Source organism: Carlito syrichta, unplaced genomic scaffold (assembly GCF_000164805.1).
Source record: "Carlito syrichta isolate Samal-C Ts95f unplaced genomic scaffold, Tarsius_syrichta-2.0.1 Scaffold165851, whole genome shotgun sequence".
In the NCBI taxonomy this organism is placed as follows: Eukaryota; Metazoa; Chordata; class Mammalia; order Primates; family Tarsiidae; genus Carlito; species Carlito syrichta.
In genome coordinates, this window is record NW_007109947.1 from 58090 (window position 1) to 77690 (window position 19601).

At 38.8% G+C, this 19601-nt stretch overlaps 1 protein-coding gene across 1 annotated transcript in view; it reads left to right on the plus strand.

Annotated features, from left to right (window-relative positions):
• Window positions 1–8285: 8285 nt before the first annotated feature.
• SSPN (sarcospan) overlaps window positions 8286–19601 on the plus strand; it is a 35990-nt gene continuing 24674 nt past the window's right edge. The window contains exon 1 of the mRNA XM_008051122.2: window positions 8286–8727. Coding sequence (XP_008049313.1) covers window positions 8452–8727 — 276 coding nt within the window. The 5' untranslated portion in view covers window positions 8286–8451. The remainder of the gene's footprint in view (window positions 8728–19601) is intronic.

Genomic DNA, 19601 nt, shown 5'->3' on the forward strand with positions numbered 1-19601 from the left:
TTATAAAATATATCTATCCTGCCCTAGACTGGTTTTGTGTCTTCAGACACAATTCAACAAAAACATTGTTATTTTATTATTCCTGTCTTTCTGGAAATGAACTCACTGCTCACTTGTCACTGCAACATGATTTCTTTTGCTCCTACAGGTCTGTTAACTGCTGAGATGAGGATGCTCACAGGCTGTGTTGAAATTCACCGGGGTGGGTGCCTTAGTCAGGGAACCCTCAGTTTCAAGAAATAGAAAGAACTCTCTTAAAAAAGGAAATGTACTGGCTTGCTTATTTAACTTAAAAGTTCAACAAATATGGGTTGCGCTCCCAAGTATATGATGCAGTAGTAAACAAGACAATCTCCTGCCTTGAGATGTTCAGGGTGTCTGCTTCAGGCATAACTGTTTTTAGGGTTCGAATATCACCCCTCTCCCCCATCGCTATATATCCCCATCCCTACAACCTACCTTTTTGGTTCTTTTAACCTGCACCCTCACTCCAGCATCTTTATCTCATGTCTAGTGGATAGATTCTGAATCACCCTGCTCTGGCTTAGTCTTCCATATGCCCAACTTTTAACTTCAGGTAGAGAGCAGAGATGCCCTGATTGGCCAGGCCAGGGACAATAGCCTACTCCTGTGGTCATGGAGTGGATGGCAGTCCACAGACCATGCTGGGGTGGGTAAGGGATCATTCCTCAATAAAGAGAGATTTTAGGCCTCAGAAATGATGTCCAACCCACATGTGTAATATTTTAGGGCGTAAGATGTTTGAGAAATGTGAACTTTTTCTTGCCAAGTTTTGACTAAATCTAGCTTGATGTTAGACAATCAAAACCTTGTTTTTGAAATACCAGCAACTCAGTAATTTCTAGGAGATTGTGTGAAATCAATTAAGGAAATCCAGTGTGAACTTCCTACTTATTTTGATGTAATCTTCACAAGGTGTATAGTAAAAGATTAGAAATAAAATGGCAGTCCTCTTTGATTGGTTGGGGTGGGTGACAGACAGCACTTGAGTATAGACACTTTCCTGTACCATGGGGTGGGGTCATAGGTGGGATGGGAGAAACACTAAAGAAATAGAATGCACTGCAGAAGAGGGGGGAATCATCTTCCTTTAGGGAACATTCTGGAAAAATTTCAATTACAGTATTGGACAAGAATGCAGAAGATGGTAGTGAGGAAAAAGAAAATCAAATTGTGAAGCAAAGTTCTAATTCAGTAGTTGAAACTTCAGCGATATCAGGCAGTGAGAAGAACAGGGAAGATCATGTCTTTTGTGGTGAGTGTAGGAGGGGAAATAATGAGGACGAGATTGCCAAAGAGAAATTGTGGACAGAGATAATGCACAGGAAGGGAAAAGTGAGGAAAAAAAAAAGAGGGCTGGGCTAGGATCCTAGCTAACAATGACCTGACTTCTTACCCCTACCAGGAGGTATTCTCTGTGTTTTCATCAACTGTTGCATTTGTACTTCATAGCAACCTTCTGAGGTAAGTACTTTACTATTCACATGTTGTAGAGAGGAAGTCTAGGCCTAGAGAGGTTAAGGAACATGTCCACAATCACACAGCTGGTAAGAATTAGAGGCAAGAGTGGGACTCAAGGAGACTTCGTCCAGCATTTGTACTCATAACCACATAAAAATCAAAGAATTCACAGAATTGTAGGGGAAAAAGAACACGGCCTATAGGACTTTGTCATGGGGCCAAAGACATCTTTAAAGGTGATGATAACTAGATATAGAACTAAATATGGGAGTGGGGGTTAGGGCCACAGAAACATGCACATTATAAAATGATCAAAGATGTCAATCTGGCTTAGAGTCAGACAGTGACTCAGCTCATCTTACTAAGGCTAGAGGATTAGTGGTCAAAATGAAAATCTTGTTGTTTGCATATGGCACATGGGATATTTAAAATGACTTGGTGGGGTTTTTAATGTTATTATTTAGAAAACCCGATTATAATTCATCCCAAGTGTCCCTGCTCAGTTGTTCCTAAAGATGACTCTTTAAACAAAAATAAAAATGGACAAATGAAATATGCAGTTAAAGAAATGTTTGTATCAGAAATACCTGAATCCAGATGATTCCATGATTTTTTGGGATTCATAAATATCTGTTAAAATCATACAGTGTCATTTGCACTGTACTGGGTACAGTGAAATGTACTGGGTACAGTGAAACCATGGTGATGAAGAAAGCAGAGTTCCTGTCCTTATAGGACTTGCAGTCAGGACTCCAGATAGCCCCTGTTCTCACCACCCTGGCACCGGGGCAGGCACATCTGTGCACAGAGCACAGTATTTCCTGAACATGTAGAATTGCCTATGTGTGCAGTGTACTCTTGAAATTTTTCTGTACAATAAAAAAACCAAGTCATTTCACTAAAATATAAGTGAATGTAGAGCAAAAAGACGTGGGTTTAAGGGAAAGTAACCTAGAGCAAGTCACTTAACAACTCTGAAGAAATCCTGACTTCACAGGGTTTTGGTCCAATTTAAAGAGATAATATGCAAGAGTACTTGGTAGCCTATAAAATACATAAACATCTAAGCCATTGTTGTTTTTATAATTGTAATTTACAGAAAATTATGTTTTTGCCTATTGTAGAGAAAATTTTCAGAAAATGATGCTGTTTTATTAAGACTTATCTATGTTTCCAAGATATGAGGGGGACTCAAAAAACCAGAATTTATTTATTAAAAAAAAGTGTATTTATTCTTACGTGTTTAAACTTTAGTCAACTTCAAAATATGCTTGATAGGTGTATTGTTTGATGCAATACACCTTTCGAGATGCTTTCTCCACTACTCAAAACAGATTTTGAACTTGTCAATTTTGATGCCTCTTAGAGCTTCTACTGTTTTCTATTTCACCTCTTCTACATCGGCAAAACGTTCCTCTTTGAGGACTTTTATCATCCAAGGAAACAAAAAAAGTCAATTAGGGTGAGATTGGGTGAATAGGGAGGGTGGGGCACAGGGTCATGCCAATTTTGCCCCAAAACTGCTGAACACTCAGCATGGTGTGGGCAGGTGTGCTTGTAAATCACCCATCATGAAATGGGCAAATATAGTGAAAGAATCTCCAAAACACATTAAGTGAAGCATAACAGCAATAGAAGAACAATCCGTGAGGAGAAGGAAGGTGGGTGATTTAAAAATAAGTCTCTGATACTCTTTGGTTCTTCAATGTGCTTTCTTTCAATAGACAGATCTTAATTCTTGTTCCCTGGAGTGTGGACTGCACATTGTGACTTAATTTTAAAGGATTAAATGTGACTCAGGTGTTGTTAAGTCACTTCTGAGGCTGTGTCATGCAAAGAATAGCACTCACCTTGTTTTCTAAATCTTGGAATCTCTTGTTCTGGTTGAAACCAGCCACCATGTTGTGAAGATACTCAAGCAATGCTGTGGAGAGGCCACATGGAAAGGAAACAACTTGCCAGGAAAATCTAGCCACCTGGAAAGCAGATCCTTCTGCTTCAGTTAAGACTTCAGGTGAGGCCGGGCACAGTGGCTCATACCTATAATCCCAGCACTTTGGGAGGCAGAGGCGAGAGGATTGCCTGAGCCCATGGGTTCGAGACTATCCTGTGCAACATGGAAAAAAGCTCGTCTCTACAGTAAGCCAAAAAATAAGCCAGGTGTGGTGGCACATGCCTGTAGTTCCAGCTACTTGAAAGACTGAAGTGGAAGGATGGCCTGAACCCAGCAGGTCGAGGCTGCGGTGGCTATAAGCGTGTGACAGAGTGGGAGAGTGAGACTCTTACTTAAAAAGAAAGAAAAAAAGGAAAAAGACTTCAGGTGATTCCAGATTTCCAGTCTTTAAGTCTTTCAGCAGAGTAATAGGAACAGACAAACCATCCCTGTTATGTGCTGTTTGAATATTTGACCCACAGGAATCATGAGTTAATAAATCATTTTTATTGTTTCAAACCACTAAGTTTTGGAGTGATTTATTATGCAGCAATAGATAATACAGAGGAGTCAGGCAGGAGAGAAATGAGGAGAGTTTGGTAAGATAAATTTTCAAAAAAAATCCCACCCTACTAGTTCTGTCGTTAATTATTGATAGATACACAGTACTTCCAGTATTTTTTATTACATTTTAAAAAATTGAGATGTTATTACATACAATAACACATATAGATCTTAAGTATTGTTCTGTGAGTTCTGACAACTGTTTGCACCCATATAACCACCACCCATCCAAGATATAGAAGACTTACTTCCATCACCCAGAAAGTCATCCCTTGCTCCTTTCTAGTTAATTCTCTCATCCTAGCTCCACACTTAAAAAATTATATTATCATAAATTAGTTTTGCCTTTTTTGATCTTTATATAAATGGAATTATGCAGTTTGCATTATTCTGTGTCTGGTTTCTTTCACTCAGCACACTGTTGAGTGTGATTCACCCAAGTTATTGCCTGTGACAATGGTTCACTCCTTTTCTTATTGGCAAATAATATTCCACTATATGAATATTACCATTTGTTTGTATTCTTCTTCCTGTATTTTGTAATTAAAAGCAATTTAGTTATTTCTACTTTATCATATACAATGGAAACATCAAAATTAAATGTAGAAAAATTTGATATTATAAATAGCATCTTATAAATAGGCAAAATGTATGATGCAATGATGAATAGTTATTATGTCTACAGAATCTCTATAGAATGAGAAAGTTACAAGTCCTCTGTTGATCATAAATAGTTATGAAAATACAAACTGCCATGTAGTAATTATAAATGGGTCAGTTCTTCTGGGAAAAAAATTAAGCTAAAAGACACATTTAGAATTTTTGAGTTTTGAGGTGTTTTATTATGCAGCAATAGATAATACAGAGGAACCAGAAAGAGAGGAGATAAATTAGGAGAGTTTGGTAAGATAATTTAAATTTACAAAAAATAAAAACATCCTACTTGTCCTGTTGTTAATTACTGATGAATATCCACTAACTTCCTGTATTTTTATTATGTTAAAAAAATTGAGATGTCATTATATACAATAACATACACAGATCTTAAGTGTTGTTCAATGAGTAAGGAAAAATAAACAGTAAATTTTTAAAAGAATAAAAATAGAAGAAAATAGGAGGTTTCTTTTGTACTACATACACTCTCCCATGGACACACACACACGCGCGCAGATCATCAGTATCCCTAGAGTCATTTTAAATATGGAGGCAAGTGAAACATATGGGCCAATGGAATTGCATGGCACTAATGAATTCCCAATTGTTTTCTGCAGAGCATTTGATACTTTTTAAAATCAAATCTAATTGAACATTTTAAGATATATTTAATTACATATTAAAATACCTAATGCAGACCTTTGGGCTGTAATAATTTTTCTATGAAATTCCTTTTTGTTCTGAGAATCTGAGATCATATGTTCAGAAATAAGTTGTTTTAAAGATTATTTCTAGTTGGATTTCCTAAGGACATTTTGTTAATGACACAAGTTTTAAAGAGTTATCATCTTCCCTGTTCTGAACTTCTGAAGCATAAATACTTCAAAATAATGCTAAAGTTGAGATAGACTGCAAAGATAGAGATACTAAGCTTGATTTTGTTTTTTCCCCCAGAGGATCAAAATAATCTCAAACCATATATTAACTACTCTCCTGCAATTTCTAATTTACAATCTCTGTCAGTTTTGAGTTATGGGAGCAGCCAAGAGTATCTGAAAACACTTTGTTTCTACTGTACTTTTTTCCCGGTAATATAAATATCTGAAGAGGTTATTGCTTAACCTATAAAACAGTGACATCATAATTTATGAATCCTAAAATAACCCATTCACTTCTGTTAAACTATGTGATGAGCTAGACATGGTGATTTTTCTCAGAGGAAAGGACATATTAAAGAATTTTCCTTGTATCTTTAATGACAGTCTGATCTCATTTTAGCCCCGATTACCCTCTTTCTATCACTAACCATTTGACGGTAACTTTTCTCTTCTTTGTATCTACTTTCCCAAATCAATTAAGTGAAAATACCATCCTATTTCTATTATCTCATGGTATTGCCAGATACCAGGCCATCTCAAACATAGGTTCCACCATGTTGGAAATCTGAACAGGTATGAATTTCCCTAGACTACTGGAAGCTGAAAATTGACGTTGGCAGTTGTAACCAGACTAGAAGGATTACGATTTAGCTGGAATGTTGCTCATTGACAGTGGTTTTATTTGTAACTTGACTCAGCTAGGCGATTAAAAGTAAGCTTTTATTATAAGAATATATGTATAGCTGTTTCCAAACTGTAAACCACTAGTTCTGAAATGTAGACGACAAACCTACAGCAATATCCTATTATCTTGTTTGACTATTCAAACTTAAATCTAATTTAAAGCTTTGAAGAAATGGCTAAAAAGATTTCGTTTCTAATTAGATGATAGTCCAGCAGTGTGGTCAGCAAACAGAGCCTGTTATCTAGTTATAAATTAGTAATAAGAGAAAGCATGGTCTCCATCGACCATTGTATATTATGGAGGCGAATCAAGATATTTTTGTAAAATATTCAGATAGCCTTAGGTCCAAGTCAATAACTAATTCTAAGATAGATACAATACTACCCATTATAATTAGATTGTTTAAAATCACAGACAATTTAAATAGTTTACACGCTTGCTTGCCTATAGGCAATATGCATACAGAAAGTAATTAATAAAACATAATTCACAAGACGATTGACTTTGGCATTCACATTCCAAACTAGGTTAGGGACTTAATAATCTAGTTATTTAATAATTCTGATGCTCAACTTTTTTCATGTTTAAAAGTAGAAATTATAATTATAAAGTGATTGTAAGGAGTAACAGTAAATTATGTAAAGCTCCTGGCATGTCCTTGTTTCAGAATAAATACTCAGAAACTGGCAACTGTATATATTATTAATGACAACAAACAATTAACTACAGGTAGTCTTTTGACTTTTAATAAATATTTACTATGTTTACATAGGAAACCCAAGCATTTTCCTGTTTTGTCATTTGGGTTGTTCTCAGTCAGGCCCAAGTCAGGTGGGTATCTCAGTGTAATGCCAACTCTAATTTGTCTGTTCATAATAGAAATCCTAATGTTGTGATGGCCCCAAAGCTGACAATGACCTTGCCTCAGTCCATCTGTTTTTCTGGTGAGAGTGAGCACTGCTTCTACTGCCGCTGCGTGAAACTGAGATGTGCGGTTTAGATTCTACATTTGTTTCATGGGCTACACTTTTCTTGCTGGTCCAGAAGGAAGGTATAAGAAAAGCATTGACATTCATAAAATTAGGATGAGGAATAATTTTACAGCTTCAAAGGTACCTTTGTGGGGACTTGGCAGTGTACAAAGAGAGCCAGGGACCATTAGTTTATAATTCAAAGCAAACAGAGCCGGGAGTTAAGACTTTCTTTAAATTAGCCGATAGCAGACAACCTAGGGATAGGCTTTATTTATATTAACATCTTGGCATTTATTTTTGAATACAGTTTCTGAATGTTACAATAACCATATCAAAGGAGATATAAATATCCCCAAAGTGACGGGATCATTTCTAAGTGGTTTCACTGAAATCAGCTCTATTGCTACCAAGTAGACGGTCTACAGAAATAAGGATAATCCGTTGTATTGATTTCTTCTGTGACTTTAGGCCAGGACCAGGTCTGTCTTGAACATCCTCATATCCCAGCACATTGTAGGTACTTTAAAAATAACTCATAAATGTCGGCTGAGTAATACTGTCCAACCCCTCTGCACACAGTTGTGGAGATTAGCAAGGACTGGCTGGGGACTTCATACAAACTCTTAAAAGAGCTTTCAACAACAAATACATACGAGAGAGTCCACAATTAGCCCAGCATCTCTATAAACAGTTACTTCAAAGGCAAATACCTCAACGGGAAAAATGTATTTGTCAGCTGGATTACAGAATTTAGAAAGAGAAGCGGCTCTGTCTCTGTTGGAGAAGAACAACTTAACTTCTAGAAATGACTTCACAGCTTGGAGCCCAGAAATGCCTGTCTTGGATTACATTGCCTAATAATTAAACTCGAACGATGTAAACATTGATCACTTTACACTGCACCTCGCAGAAAACAAAAACCCAGACCCTGGCGTCTTGCGAGGAGAGCAGACACCGCACACGCGCACACAGGCAGCCTGTCTACGGTGCACAGGGTCAGGAGGCCCCGGGTCCCGCGCCCGCCCCCGCGGGCGGTGAGCAAACCCTGCCGGGAGCCAGCAGGCGCTGCGTCCGGCGCGTTGGCAGTTGGCGACCCCCCTCGAATCCCCCTCTGCGGCGGGCTCCCTGTGGCCTTTGGAGGCTCGCGAGTCGGCTCCAAATGTTTTCCATATTTGTTCAGCCTGCGTAATTCGAATACCAGGGCCGGCTCAGCCCGCTGCGCCGCGCTCGGGGCCCGGAGCGCACGCACCCACCCACCCAGCCGCCACCCACGCAGCGGCCATGGGCAAGGACGAGCAGCCCCGCGGCCAGCAGAGACGGGGGGGGCCGCCGGCCGCGGACGCCGCCGGGCCCGACGACATGGGGCCGAAGAGCGCAGGGGCCCCCAAGGAGAGCCGGGAGGAGGAGGCCCGGACGTGCTGCGGCTGCCGGTTCCCGCTGCTGCTCGCCCTGCTGCAGCTGGCCCTGGGCATCGCCGTGACCGTGGTGGGCTTCCTCATGGCGAGCATCAGCTCCTCCCTGCTAGTCAGGGACACTCCATTTTGGGCTGGGATCATCGTAAGCATCGAGTCTGTTTTGCTTAAGCGCGTTTGCCAGACAGGAATGCAAAGCGGCATGGCCGAGTCGAGACTAACCCCGCTGCATGCGCCCTTCCCCGGGTCCGCGCCTCTAACCCGCGCCCTGCTTGGTCACTGACGCCTGGCGCGCTTGGGTTTCTGGGGGCGAGGCTGGACGGGTGGGACTTGTGCCCCTCTCCTGCTTGTGCTCGCAACGCCTTCCCCGGGCCCGGCTCCGACTCTGTGGAGCCGGGGAGTTGATCTCAAAGGCTGCTTATTTTGGTCAAAGTGGACAGCCTCAATAACAACAGCAGATTCACTCAGGCTTTTTCCTTATCTTACTCCCCGGACACCACCCCGTCCCCAAAACAGTAGCTAAAAGGGAAGTAAGTTCATCTAGTAAAAGCAGGTGAGAGGAAAAAAAAAAAAAAAAAAAAAGACTACTTGGAGTTGCCACATTGGGAAGTATTACTTTTATTTTTTAAATTGAGGTTCCGTTAGTAAGTTGTATGAAATGATGGGCTAAGGCAGGAAATTTGAATACAGCAAGCACAGCTTTAATCCACTAGAGTCTAAAGTGGGATAAACCCAGGGCGCTGGCTGTGGCAGAAATATCTTTGGGACTCTGCTAATGGATGTACTGTTCTAAGCAGAATACTGCTCAGCTGTTGTGTGTGTGTTGAAACATGTAGCACACTTGGCTTAATTAAATGAATTCTTTAATGTAAAACGGGTGTCATTTTTTGAACACCTACTGTTTGCCTGCCCTTCTAGAGTCCTTACTTATATTTTTTCTAAGCTTCATATCATCCTTACGGGATAATGATTACCCTTCTCAGTTCTCAAATGGGAGAACCTAGCCAGGCTCACCCAGGTTCATGAGTTGGCAAAGGATTCAGTCAGGTTGATTCCTTTTTACAACAGATTCTATCTGCATTTTTCTCATTGAGACACACTGCCACCATATTTATAGTTTTAGTGTTATTTATATCTCAGTGCCCTGTCTCTTATTAAACTCTTTCATGTGCATTATTTCACTTGACCCATGAAACAACACTTTGAGGTGGCAATTGTCACTCCTCTTTGGATGTAAGGAAAATGGGCAAGAGAAGTTGAATGACATTCCCCAGCTCAAAGATTGAATGTGGTAGAATCTGAAGAGACTAGAAACAACACTTTTGACTCCTACTCTCATGTTGCATCATTACTGCTATTACTGACCACACACTGTATAACTAATAACAGACATTAAAGATACCTGGTACATACACATTGATACAGGTATTTTCTAATTAAGATTATTTGAATTCACAAATTTTTGCAGATTTAAAACTTTTAATTTGTGTACTAAGAGTTCCCATAAAAATATCATGATTAGAGTTTTCTAAATCAAGTGATTTCAAAAATAGCTTTTCACTAAGATATACTGGGTATTTTAGTCACCTCAATGACTGTCAACATACTCGGGGGGGGGAATCTGTCCTTTAAAGCTGTGTGAATTTAAAGAAAAGAGAAATGAAACTCATTCAGTGTTTTTGAATATTATTTGCAAATGTGTTTCTTATCTTTATTTCAATTTCAAAAAGCACAACACCAAAGAAGCAAATCAGTTGGTGAATAGCTTGTTTTGATGTTTAAGGCATGAACATACAAACTGTGCAACTCTGAAATTTCATGCACTAAAGTTCCTATGGGATATGATGTTCCTAATTGCCCTGGAAGCTCCCTGGGTGTGGCGCAAAGAGCATTCTATACAGCCAGGTCTCTGTTCTTTCTGGCTTTCTTTTTTGTAATCTAGGATTCATTTGAAGTTTGATCTCAGTTTGTAGCCCTGATGGTATCTGTAATCTTAAATTTTTCTTTCAATAGAAAGTATACAAATCTACAGAGAAGCTAGTAGAGATGTCCTAAAACTAGTGAGGAGGGTCTATGAGAAGCCAGACCAGGGACAGCTCTCATCCCAGCAGGGCCCAAGGTGGGGCAATATGTCACTGTCGCACATAGACACCTTGCTTATCCTGGCCACGCTGCTATGGTTGGCCATAGGGCACTGTTCCAAGCTTTCAGGGAAGGGAAAAGACAGTGCGGCAGCTAGTGAAGTACAGATGTATGAACACCACACCTGGTGGTGAGTCCCAGCTTGACTATTTTTTTCTGAATAACTTTAGACAAATTATTTAACCTCTCTAGGTTTCCATTTCTTTACTGATGAAATCAGAACGATAATAATAATTCCTACCTCTTAGGGTTAAAAATGAATGCATGGAAAGCATTCAGTACAGTGCCAGTGAACGGGAAGATTCAACAAGTTGGCTCTGCTGATTTGCTGCTGATGAAGGCATCACTGGTAGTGTCACTCTTCAGAGGACAAGTGGCTCTATTTCACCTCTAGTCTTGCAGAACAGTCATTCTTGACTTGCTATGTTTCCCAGACCAGTTTGAATCCTGAAGGAGATATCTCAGCGGTATTTGATTAGTCCACTACTTTCTGAATCTCTCTTCAGTTTGATAAAAATGAACTTGGAAGAGAGTGGCCTCTTCAGGGTCACTTTCCCCTCAGGATACTAAGTGATTAAGGTCTGGTGTATTGGGTAGGGATATGCCAGTTTGCCCTCTTCAGGAGACCTACCAGACTGAAACAGTCCAGGTCAATCCATGGGACTGAGACTGAGCCACACTGGCTTCTGGGACACAGACTGAATCCAAGTTGAGTGAGGCACCCCCCTCATCTACAACTTTACATGCCTCACTCTTCTATTTCCCTGTATTCTGGTTTCCTCTTATCATAGGGTAGTTGCTTCCTTTTACAAGGGCTGCTATCCCATTAGCTTGGAATTTGGGTATTGCCATTGTCATAGTAGAACATGGGTATACAGATAATTCCACTTATGTGATTTTAGTTGATCAAGGCCTGAGTGACTTGATGAATAATCATTGAACTTTTGGTTATAGACTACAGAGGCCCTTGGTAATCTATGATCAGAGTTTTATGTCCTGTGGGATATTAGGAAAACAGGCTATTTCTTATCTATCCATAAATATGACTCCACTCCCTCCAAATCAGAGAGATGACTGAAGTCTTTTTATTTTAGTTAAAAAGATTCTTGAAAGGGGAAACATAGAGTGGAGTCACTATGGAGACCACAGAACTTGTAAATGTGCTGTTCACCTCTTAAAATGACTTGAGGGTTATAAGTTACACCACCATGTTGTAAGATGGCTTGAGGTTTGTAAGTTACACCACCAAGACAAAACAAAGTGAAATGGCATCTTTGAGGATGCACTTAGCAAAGGGTAAGGGGTCTTAGGAAAGTGAAGTTTGTTCTGCATTTTATTCTATTAATGACTTGAGTAGCTGAGTCAGATAGGCTCTCAAGTTTGCTCATTTTTTGGAATTTTTATTGATGAAAACATGTATAAGGATTGAAGAAATCTAAGAACTTTGAGGACTTTACTTCTTACTCACATGAGTGCAGTTTGGGTGTAGGTGAAGCATTATGTGCTAAAACTTTGGCTTTTTCTTCTTTGTTCCATAATGCTTGTGGAGGGTATCTGCCAAGCTCTGCATTGGTGTAAACAGAATAAAGCGTGTACCTGGGAGAGATCTCCAGATGCTGATGGTCATGTGCCCTTATCATATCTGACAGTAATGAATACTTCCAATTAGAAAATTTAGCCTACACAAATATTTTTAAAACCCACTTACCTTTCAAAGTATTCTGTGTGCAGTGATTTATATGCTTTGGCATCTCTACTCTGAAGTCGATTTAAGAGCAAACTCTCACTTCTCATCTCCAGTGAAGATATTTAATATTCGTTAGTCTCTTGCCATTGCAGGGAATATTCCCATGGAAGGGAAGAATTTCTTTGCCTCGTTGTATGTTTTAGCTTTCCCCACTCTCCCTCCATTGCTCCCACACCCCGCCCACTGGAATAAAAACCTTGAGATATATACCCATTAATTGCATTAGAAAGCTGAAGGCAAGGGCTTAAAAGAAAAGGAAGAATATTTTCTTCATTTAATGTCATTCATAAAATGAATCATATGAATCTATGATGATAAAAAGTCCTGTCAAGAATTTTGTTAACAGTTTTTATATGCTAACTTACTCTAAGGAATTCAAATTGCAGGTTTATTCAAATTTTAAAAGTCTATTTTAAGTCTTGACTTAATGGAAAAGAAGATTGGTTAGTTATTTATTTTAAAACAGAATATACCAAGACATTCACAAGTAGACATATGACCTATAACAAGTAAAGAACAGATCTAGTTATTACCCATAATTTATAAGGAGAAAGTAAGATATAATGATTTAGTTGTATGGTTTGATCATGGTTGTGAAAAGAAACTGGAAGAGAGAAAGTTTTAGCATTGGGGTTTTGGATAGATCCTTCAACAAGTCAAGAAGCTAAATGTGGTGTCAACTTTCTATATTGTCACTTGAAAAATGTAATCTAGAATTGTATTTTTAGGAATATACTGCATAGTAATACAGTATTATTCATATTGAGACTTTAATATGCTTCCCAAACCTAATATACCATCCTTGGTACCACTGGGAAATAAGTTTTATTATAGCAGCTGTCACAGGATTGTTAAGAACTGAGGAGTGATAATTACATGGTCCAACTCAATCTCCACTGAATACGTAGAATAAATAACGACAGGAAAGTTATCTTATAGGCACATGATATTCTTATAGCATAAAAATGAAATGTAACTGGATTAATTTGGCCAAATAAATTAATTTTAATACGTATATGAAAATAAAAAATAATATTCAATAGTGCAGTGAAATGTTTCCTGAAAGAATTTTGGAATAGAAAAAAGAATAAGAGAGGTTACAATTGAACAAAATAATTAGATGCTCAGAATCATCAGGAGACGTGTGTTTTCACCTTGACCACACTGAGCCAGATATGCACAGACTGAGTGCTTATATAATGAGAAATTTGTCCCTAAATCTTTCTTTTTTAAAAAATAAGGAGGAAAAGGGGCAGGTCTTGATATTTTTCAGTCTTGTATTATGGATATATTCAACTCAGTCTCTGGAAATTTTTGAGATGTCAGTCATCATTTTGGTTTTAATTTTTAAAAAACAGAATTACTAGTGCATAGAGCTTTGTAATAATCAAATGAAAAAATAAGTTATTCTCTTACTTTAAGTATAATGAACATTCAGTAAGTGTTGAATTGAAATCTTTTCTTCCACACTTGCCATTATCAGAGATTCTGTTTGAACTTGCATATACCCATTTGTAAACTGTATACAATCATCCTTTGGTATCTGCAGGGGATTGGTTCCAGGACACTCTGCAGATACCAAAATTCATGGATATTCGAGTCCTTGATATACGAGTAAAATAGTATGGTATTTGTGGGTAGCCTAGCATATTCTCCTATGTTCTTTAAATAATCTCTAGCTGACTTGTAATACCTAATACAACCTAGATACTATGTAAATAGTTTTTATACGGTATTGTTTAGTGAATAATGACAAGAAAAAAAGCCTGTACTTGTTCAGACAGATGAAGTCATCCAGTTTTTCCCCAAATATTTTAGATCTCTGGTTGAGTGAATCCATGGATGTAGACCCCATGGATACAGGGGGCCAACTATAGTTGTACATTAAAACATAGGCAAATTTAAGTTTATCTATAACATTTAAGAGAACTATGAGGTAATGGTAAGGAATGTGCTATCACTCAATTTTGGTTTCTGGTTTTCAAAAGTATTCAGAACATATTAACTTAGCATTTTCTAGATGTTTTATTCCACGTTGCAAAATGACAGGACCAAAAAAGAAGGAAGAAGAGGTCATTTGACTTACTTTGCATTCTCCTAATTAGAATAAACTCCTAATTAGGATGGATGTAGCTAAATGCTGGATGTCAACGTTACCAACCTCACCTTTTACAAAGAAAGCAATGGCATAGTTTTCACTAATATTTGGTCTAATGATGAAACAGATTGCCAATCTGATGACCATTTTCAATTTGGTCTGAGGAGATGGATGTTTCCTAGACTTTTTCTTGCCTTTAGCCTTGTCCATGACATCTCTATTAAGGGTTATTTAATTGGATCCACTTGCTTGTATTGCGCCCTGAAGCATCAGCATCGACATTAAAAGGATATCCACAAGGGTATGCTGGAGAGTTCAACATGCATGTTTCTGTGTTACTGTAGGACAGGAATGGAATCTAGTCATTCATCTTTAATTAGGTATCATTTCACTGCAAAATGCAGTTCATTTTTAGGGCCTAGATCTTGGCAAACTATAGTAGCACTAGTCAAAAAAGCCCATCGTAATCCAGAGCTGGATGGGACTTCATGATGTCATCCTTTAACCTCCTAGTTATTACCTGCTGGGAATGTTCAAGTCTAGGTTTATCACAAGGACTCCATAAGCTGACAGTGAACTTCTTTTTTAAAAAAAATAGATGCTGGGAGCAGGTTTTATAGCATAAACTATATAAAACCTATTCAGAGGCACACCCTCTTTCAGATGGTTTGGATGCAGCCTCAGATCTCTGTGTATTGAGATAAAACTTGGCAGGAATAGCTGTCAGATGCCTGAGCGAGGCAGCTCACTCCATCACCCAGGTTAATTTTAAAATTCATGTGTGTACACCTACACATATGGCATTAACTAAAATACATTTTTTTCCCTGTCTTAGTCAGCTCAGGCTGCCATAACAAAATACTGTAGACTGGGTGACTTAAACAATATTCATTTTCTCAAAGTTCTGGAGGCTGGAAGTTCGAGAACAGGGTGTCAGCATGGTTGGGGTCTGGTGAGGGTTCACTCCCTGGCTTGCAGATGGCTGCCTTCTTGCTGTGTGCTTGCAGGGTCTTTTCTCTACTCATGCACATAGAAAAAGATAGAAATCTCCCTCTTCCTCTTCTTATAAGGCCACCAATTCTATCAGATTAGGATCCCACCCTTAAGATCTTACATAACCTTAATTAACTTCTAAAAGTGACTATTTCCAAGTATAGCTACTTTGGAGTTTCAACATATGAATTTGGGAGGACACAATTCAGGCCATAGCAACTTTTGGTAGGTGTTGTATATTTGTACGACCACCTCAGTGATTCTTAAGTTCATTTTACAGCTGATTAATGAAAGCCCTACAGCTTTCTTGGAAGAGCTAGACGTCTGAATGTTTTCAATGAAGATTTTGAACTAGTTAACTGACATGTGGACCTACAACCGGGTGGTGTGGCTCTATGCTCATGCCAGTCATGAAACATATGGAGGATGTTGCTTTCATTGTGTTTATAGATCTTTTCTCTTGTCAAATTTCTGTAAAAATAAAGTCAAGTAGATATAGCTAGTGAATACAATTCATAAGGGTAGCGTAGGCATTTCGTTTGCTGCATTGGCTGTTGAAGACTTCGGAACCACTGTGTGGTAAATCCCTGCCTTCCTTTACGCTACAGGTAGTAGTAACCCAGTGTCAAGATGTAGCTTAAGAACACCTTGGCTTCTGAGGCAAAGGTGGTTGGCTGAGTGGTACCTTTGGGGGATGCTCATATTTTCAGCCATTCAACAAGCCCACTGTCCTGTGGGGGGCGGTGATCTCACACTTGGTGTTTCTAGAACTCAAGGGAAGTCACCTCTGAACTCTTTTTAGAATATGCAGCCATCGTTTTCATTTTTGGTGATGATATCGAAAATTAGGTTAACACTCTTTGTTCGGTGGAATGTGTCAGAATAAAACTGTAGGGGCATCCCCACCTTGGGTCTTATTAGTTAATAGCCTCTAGTAGGAGCCTGCATGTGCCTCTTTGGCCGATCCCCACTTTGACATATGTTCAAGGGCTTTTCATAGGATTCTGTTTGTTCAGAGTAGAAATCCCAAGTTGGGCTCTGCTTTTCCTTGACCCAGTACAGTACTGCACTAACCCCAAGCCACTCCAGAGGGAAAGACAAGGGAAGATTCAACAGGCAGCCTTTCATAATATCGGGTCCAATCTCAGTTTCAAAATGAGTAACCCACAAAAAACATGGCCACTCTTAAAATTCCAGAGGGATCCTGTAATATCTCCAGTTTGATTTTTGAGCATATTTAAAGTTGATACTCTATGACCTAACATTACTAGAGCCAAAGTCCCTTCCTAATCATGAATGTGAGTGTTTCAGTGAGGTGTTCACAAACGCGCATTCTCAGATTCCGCTCAAGCTCTGTGGGGTCTGCTTCTGTCACTGCAGAAAACAGCAACTCTCTCCTGGCTGGGAGAGATGGTAAGAAACCTTGAGGATGCTCTTTGCAGTGGTGTCCCACTCAGTTGTTTTTAAAGCATTTGATTCAGCATTCATTGTAATGAGCCATTAAAAACCTCTTTAAGATAAGTTATTATCAAGGCCTCTCTCTTGTATGGAAGATAATGACGGGAGAGGACTGGTAATGTGCTAACTAGATTCTGTCTAGGGAGAGAATTTTAGCTTTATTACTAGGGGGAAAAACAACGCCCGGCATCATTCTAAAGTATCATCAGGTGTGGAGTGCGTATCAGGCCATTAGGCACAAGCTGAACCTTGTCTTACCCTGAGCTTTGTCAGGAAAGCTATGATGGTGGCATTTTCCATGACAAGGGCAACAGCATGTCAGTCCTCCTCATTTTTGTTGGAGGTGCTCTTCTCTCAGAGAGAAGAAACCTGCAGGAGAACTATGTCTACTTCAGGGAGAGAGTGGAGCACCCAATGCCTTGAGCAGGGCACCCTTGGACTCCCTAAGGTGAATGAATTTTCATACATGCTAAGGAGTTTCTTCATGACTGCATACAGATGAAGTACAGGAGTTGAATCTTTTAGTTTACGAGTTACACGCTCAGTAAAAGTATATGCACTTCTCTCAAGCTCTCTGCTAGTCAGATCCTGAAACAGAAGGGCCAAACCCACACAGTTTGGCTTCATGTCATCATCTTTTCATGAACAAGTAGTTGGAGATGCCTGTTAAAGGGTTTCAGTGTGACAAGTTGTGATTTTTAAAATGAACATAGGGTGACCGTAACTATTGTGTTATGGAATCCTTGAGAAATAATTCTCATTCAGTCACCAAACCGAATGCATCACAAATTTTTCCACCTCGAGACCTCCCTGAAGCCTCGCTCCCTTTCTCCCTGTCCTCACACACACATCACAAAAAGCTCAGTGTCTGGCTAACCCATGTTGCCATGGGAGGCAAGGGGGGAACGCGAGAGAGACTGCAGGCTGCTTGGGGACACTGACCTCCTCATGTTGAAAAGGACAAAACACTTTTCAAATGAGCAGTAATATTGCTGTATATTACTTTACATTCCTTTATATTCTGTTTATTTTTTTAAAGTGCTCTCAATTAGAAAAGCCTCTTGAAAGGATATAGTCAGGATGCCCTCCAAGTAATCATCTCATAAACAACAGACCTTAAAACTCTGTGCAGTGTTTTTATCAAGCTAACAAACTCTTGATAAGAAGCAAAACCAAGGTGGGTTATCAAGCATTCAGTGCAAACAACCACTGCTGGAAAAAAAAAGAGATTGTTTACAATAACAGAAAAATTAAAGACATGATTTAAAAAAAAAGAAAAAAATCCTCTTGATATCTTTAAAAGGCTGAACAAGATGACTCTCTTATTTACAATGTTATGTAATTTGCTTTATATTGATTTACTGTACAATTTCTATATGCCATATCATTTAATATATTCATTGTACTATTTCACATATATGAATGCAAGGGTTTAATGTGGAATTATTCTTGCAGTCATTTCTAGAATGGGATCTAATTTGAAAAGCTACTTAATTATGCCTGAGTAATGAAATCCTGCCTATGATACACCACTGGAGTATGGCTAAATCCATATTAACAAGATTCCTTTTCCTCTTCTGAGGACCTGAAAAATCCCAAAGTGACACAAGTAAACTATAGGTTATTTTTTCCCCCCACAAGTACCGTATGTAACAATTCTGCCTCTCCTGTTGATTCATGAGAAACACTGGAACTCAATATTTGGTTCTCTTACATTTTTTGCAAATGAGTTATTTTGCAAAATTAAATATTCATAGAACTCGTGGATGATTAGTTTCTGGTGCCTCGCATCTAGATCCTCTCCCGCTGTATTTCCATATACTGGGCACAGTGCCCCCAGGAGCTTAGTCTCTGGGAGAGGAGACACTTGTACAACTAACTACAGCATAGTTTGAAAAGTCAAGTGCCAAGGTGATCCCCTGAAAAACGTGCAGTGGTGGCACAGAGAAGGGCATGATTTAAAAGGCAAGGAGAGGGGGTCTGAAATTGTAGGATGGGATCTAACTTTGGAGGAAGATGAGTCTGAGTAGGATCCCGGTTCTACCATTTTCAAAAAAGTGGTAATGATTTCTTATTTTCATTTTTGTGTTTGAACAAGTATGGGCAATTTCGTGCAATTCTATAATTTTTAAATGATAAAATATCTCAATTCCATAATAACATAGGAAATAATAAAGCACCCATTTATCCATTCCTAGCTTTGTTAAATTTTCATATTTTGGTGTAATTGAGTTGTATTTTTCTTTTCTAGAAAGGAAACATTACAGTGTACTGAAGTCCCCCGTGTTTCATTTCTTAGTCGCATTCCCCTACTTGTCCCTTCTTACCCAGAGGTATCTACAGTCCCTAATTTGGTATCTATCACGCCTATGCCTGTTTTCATACTTTTAAAATATATGTATATATCCATTACTAATAATATTTTAAGTTTTATATGAATGGTATCATAATATTGTTTTGTTCAACATTGCTTTTGCGATTTATTCATAAGAGCAGATAGATACAATTAATTTATCTTCTGTTGATAAAAAGTTAGGTTGTTTTCAAATGCAATTTTTTTTTTTTTGCAACTAAAATGTTG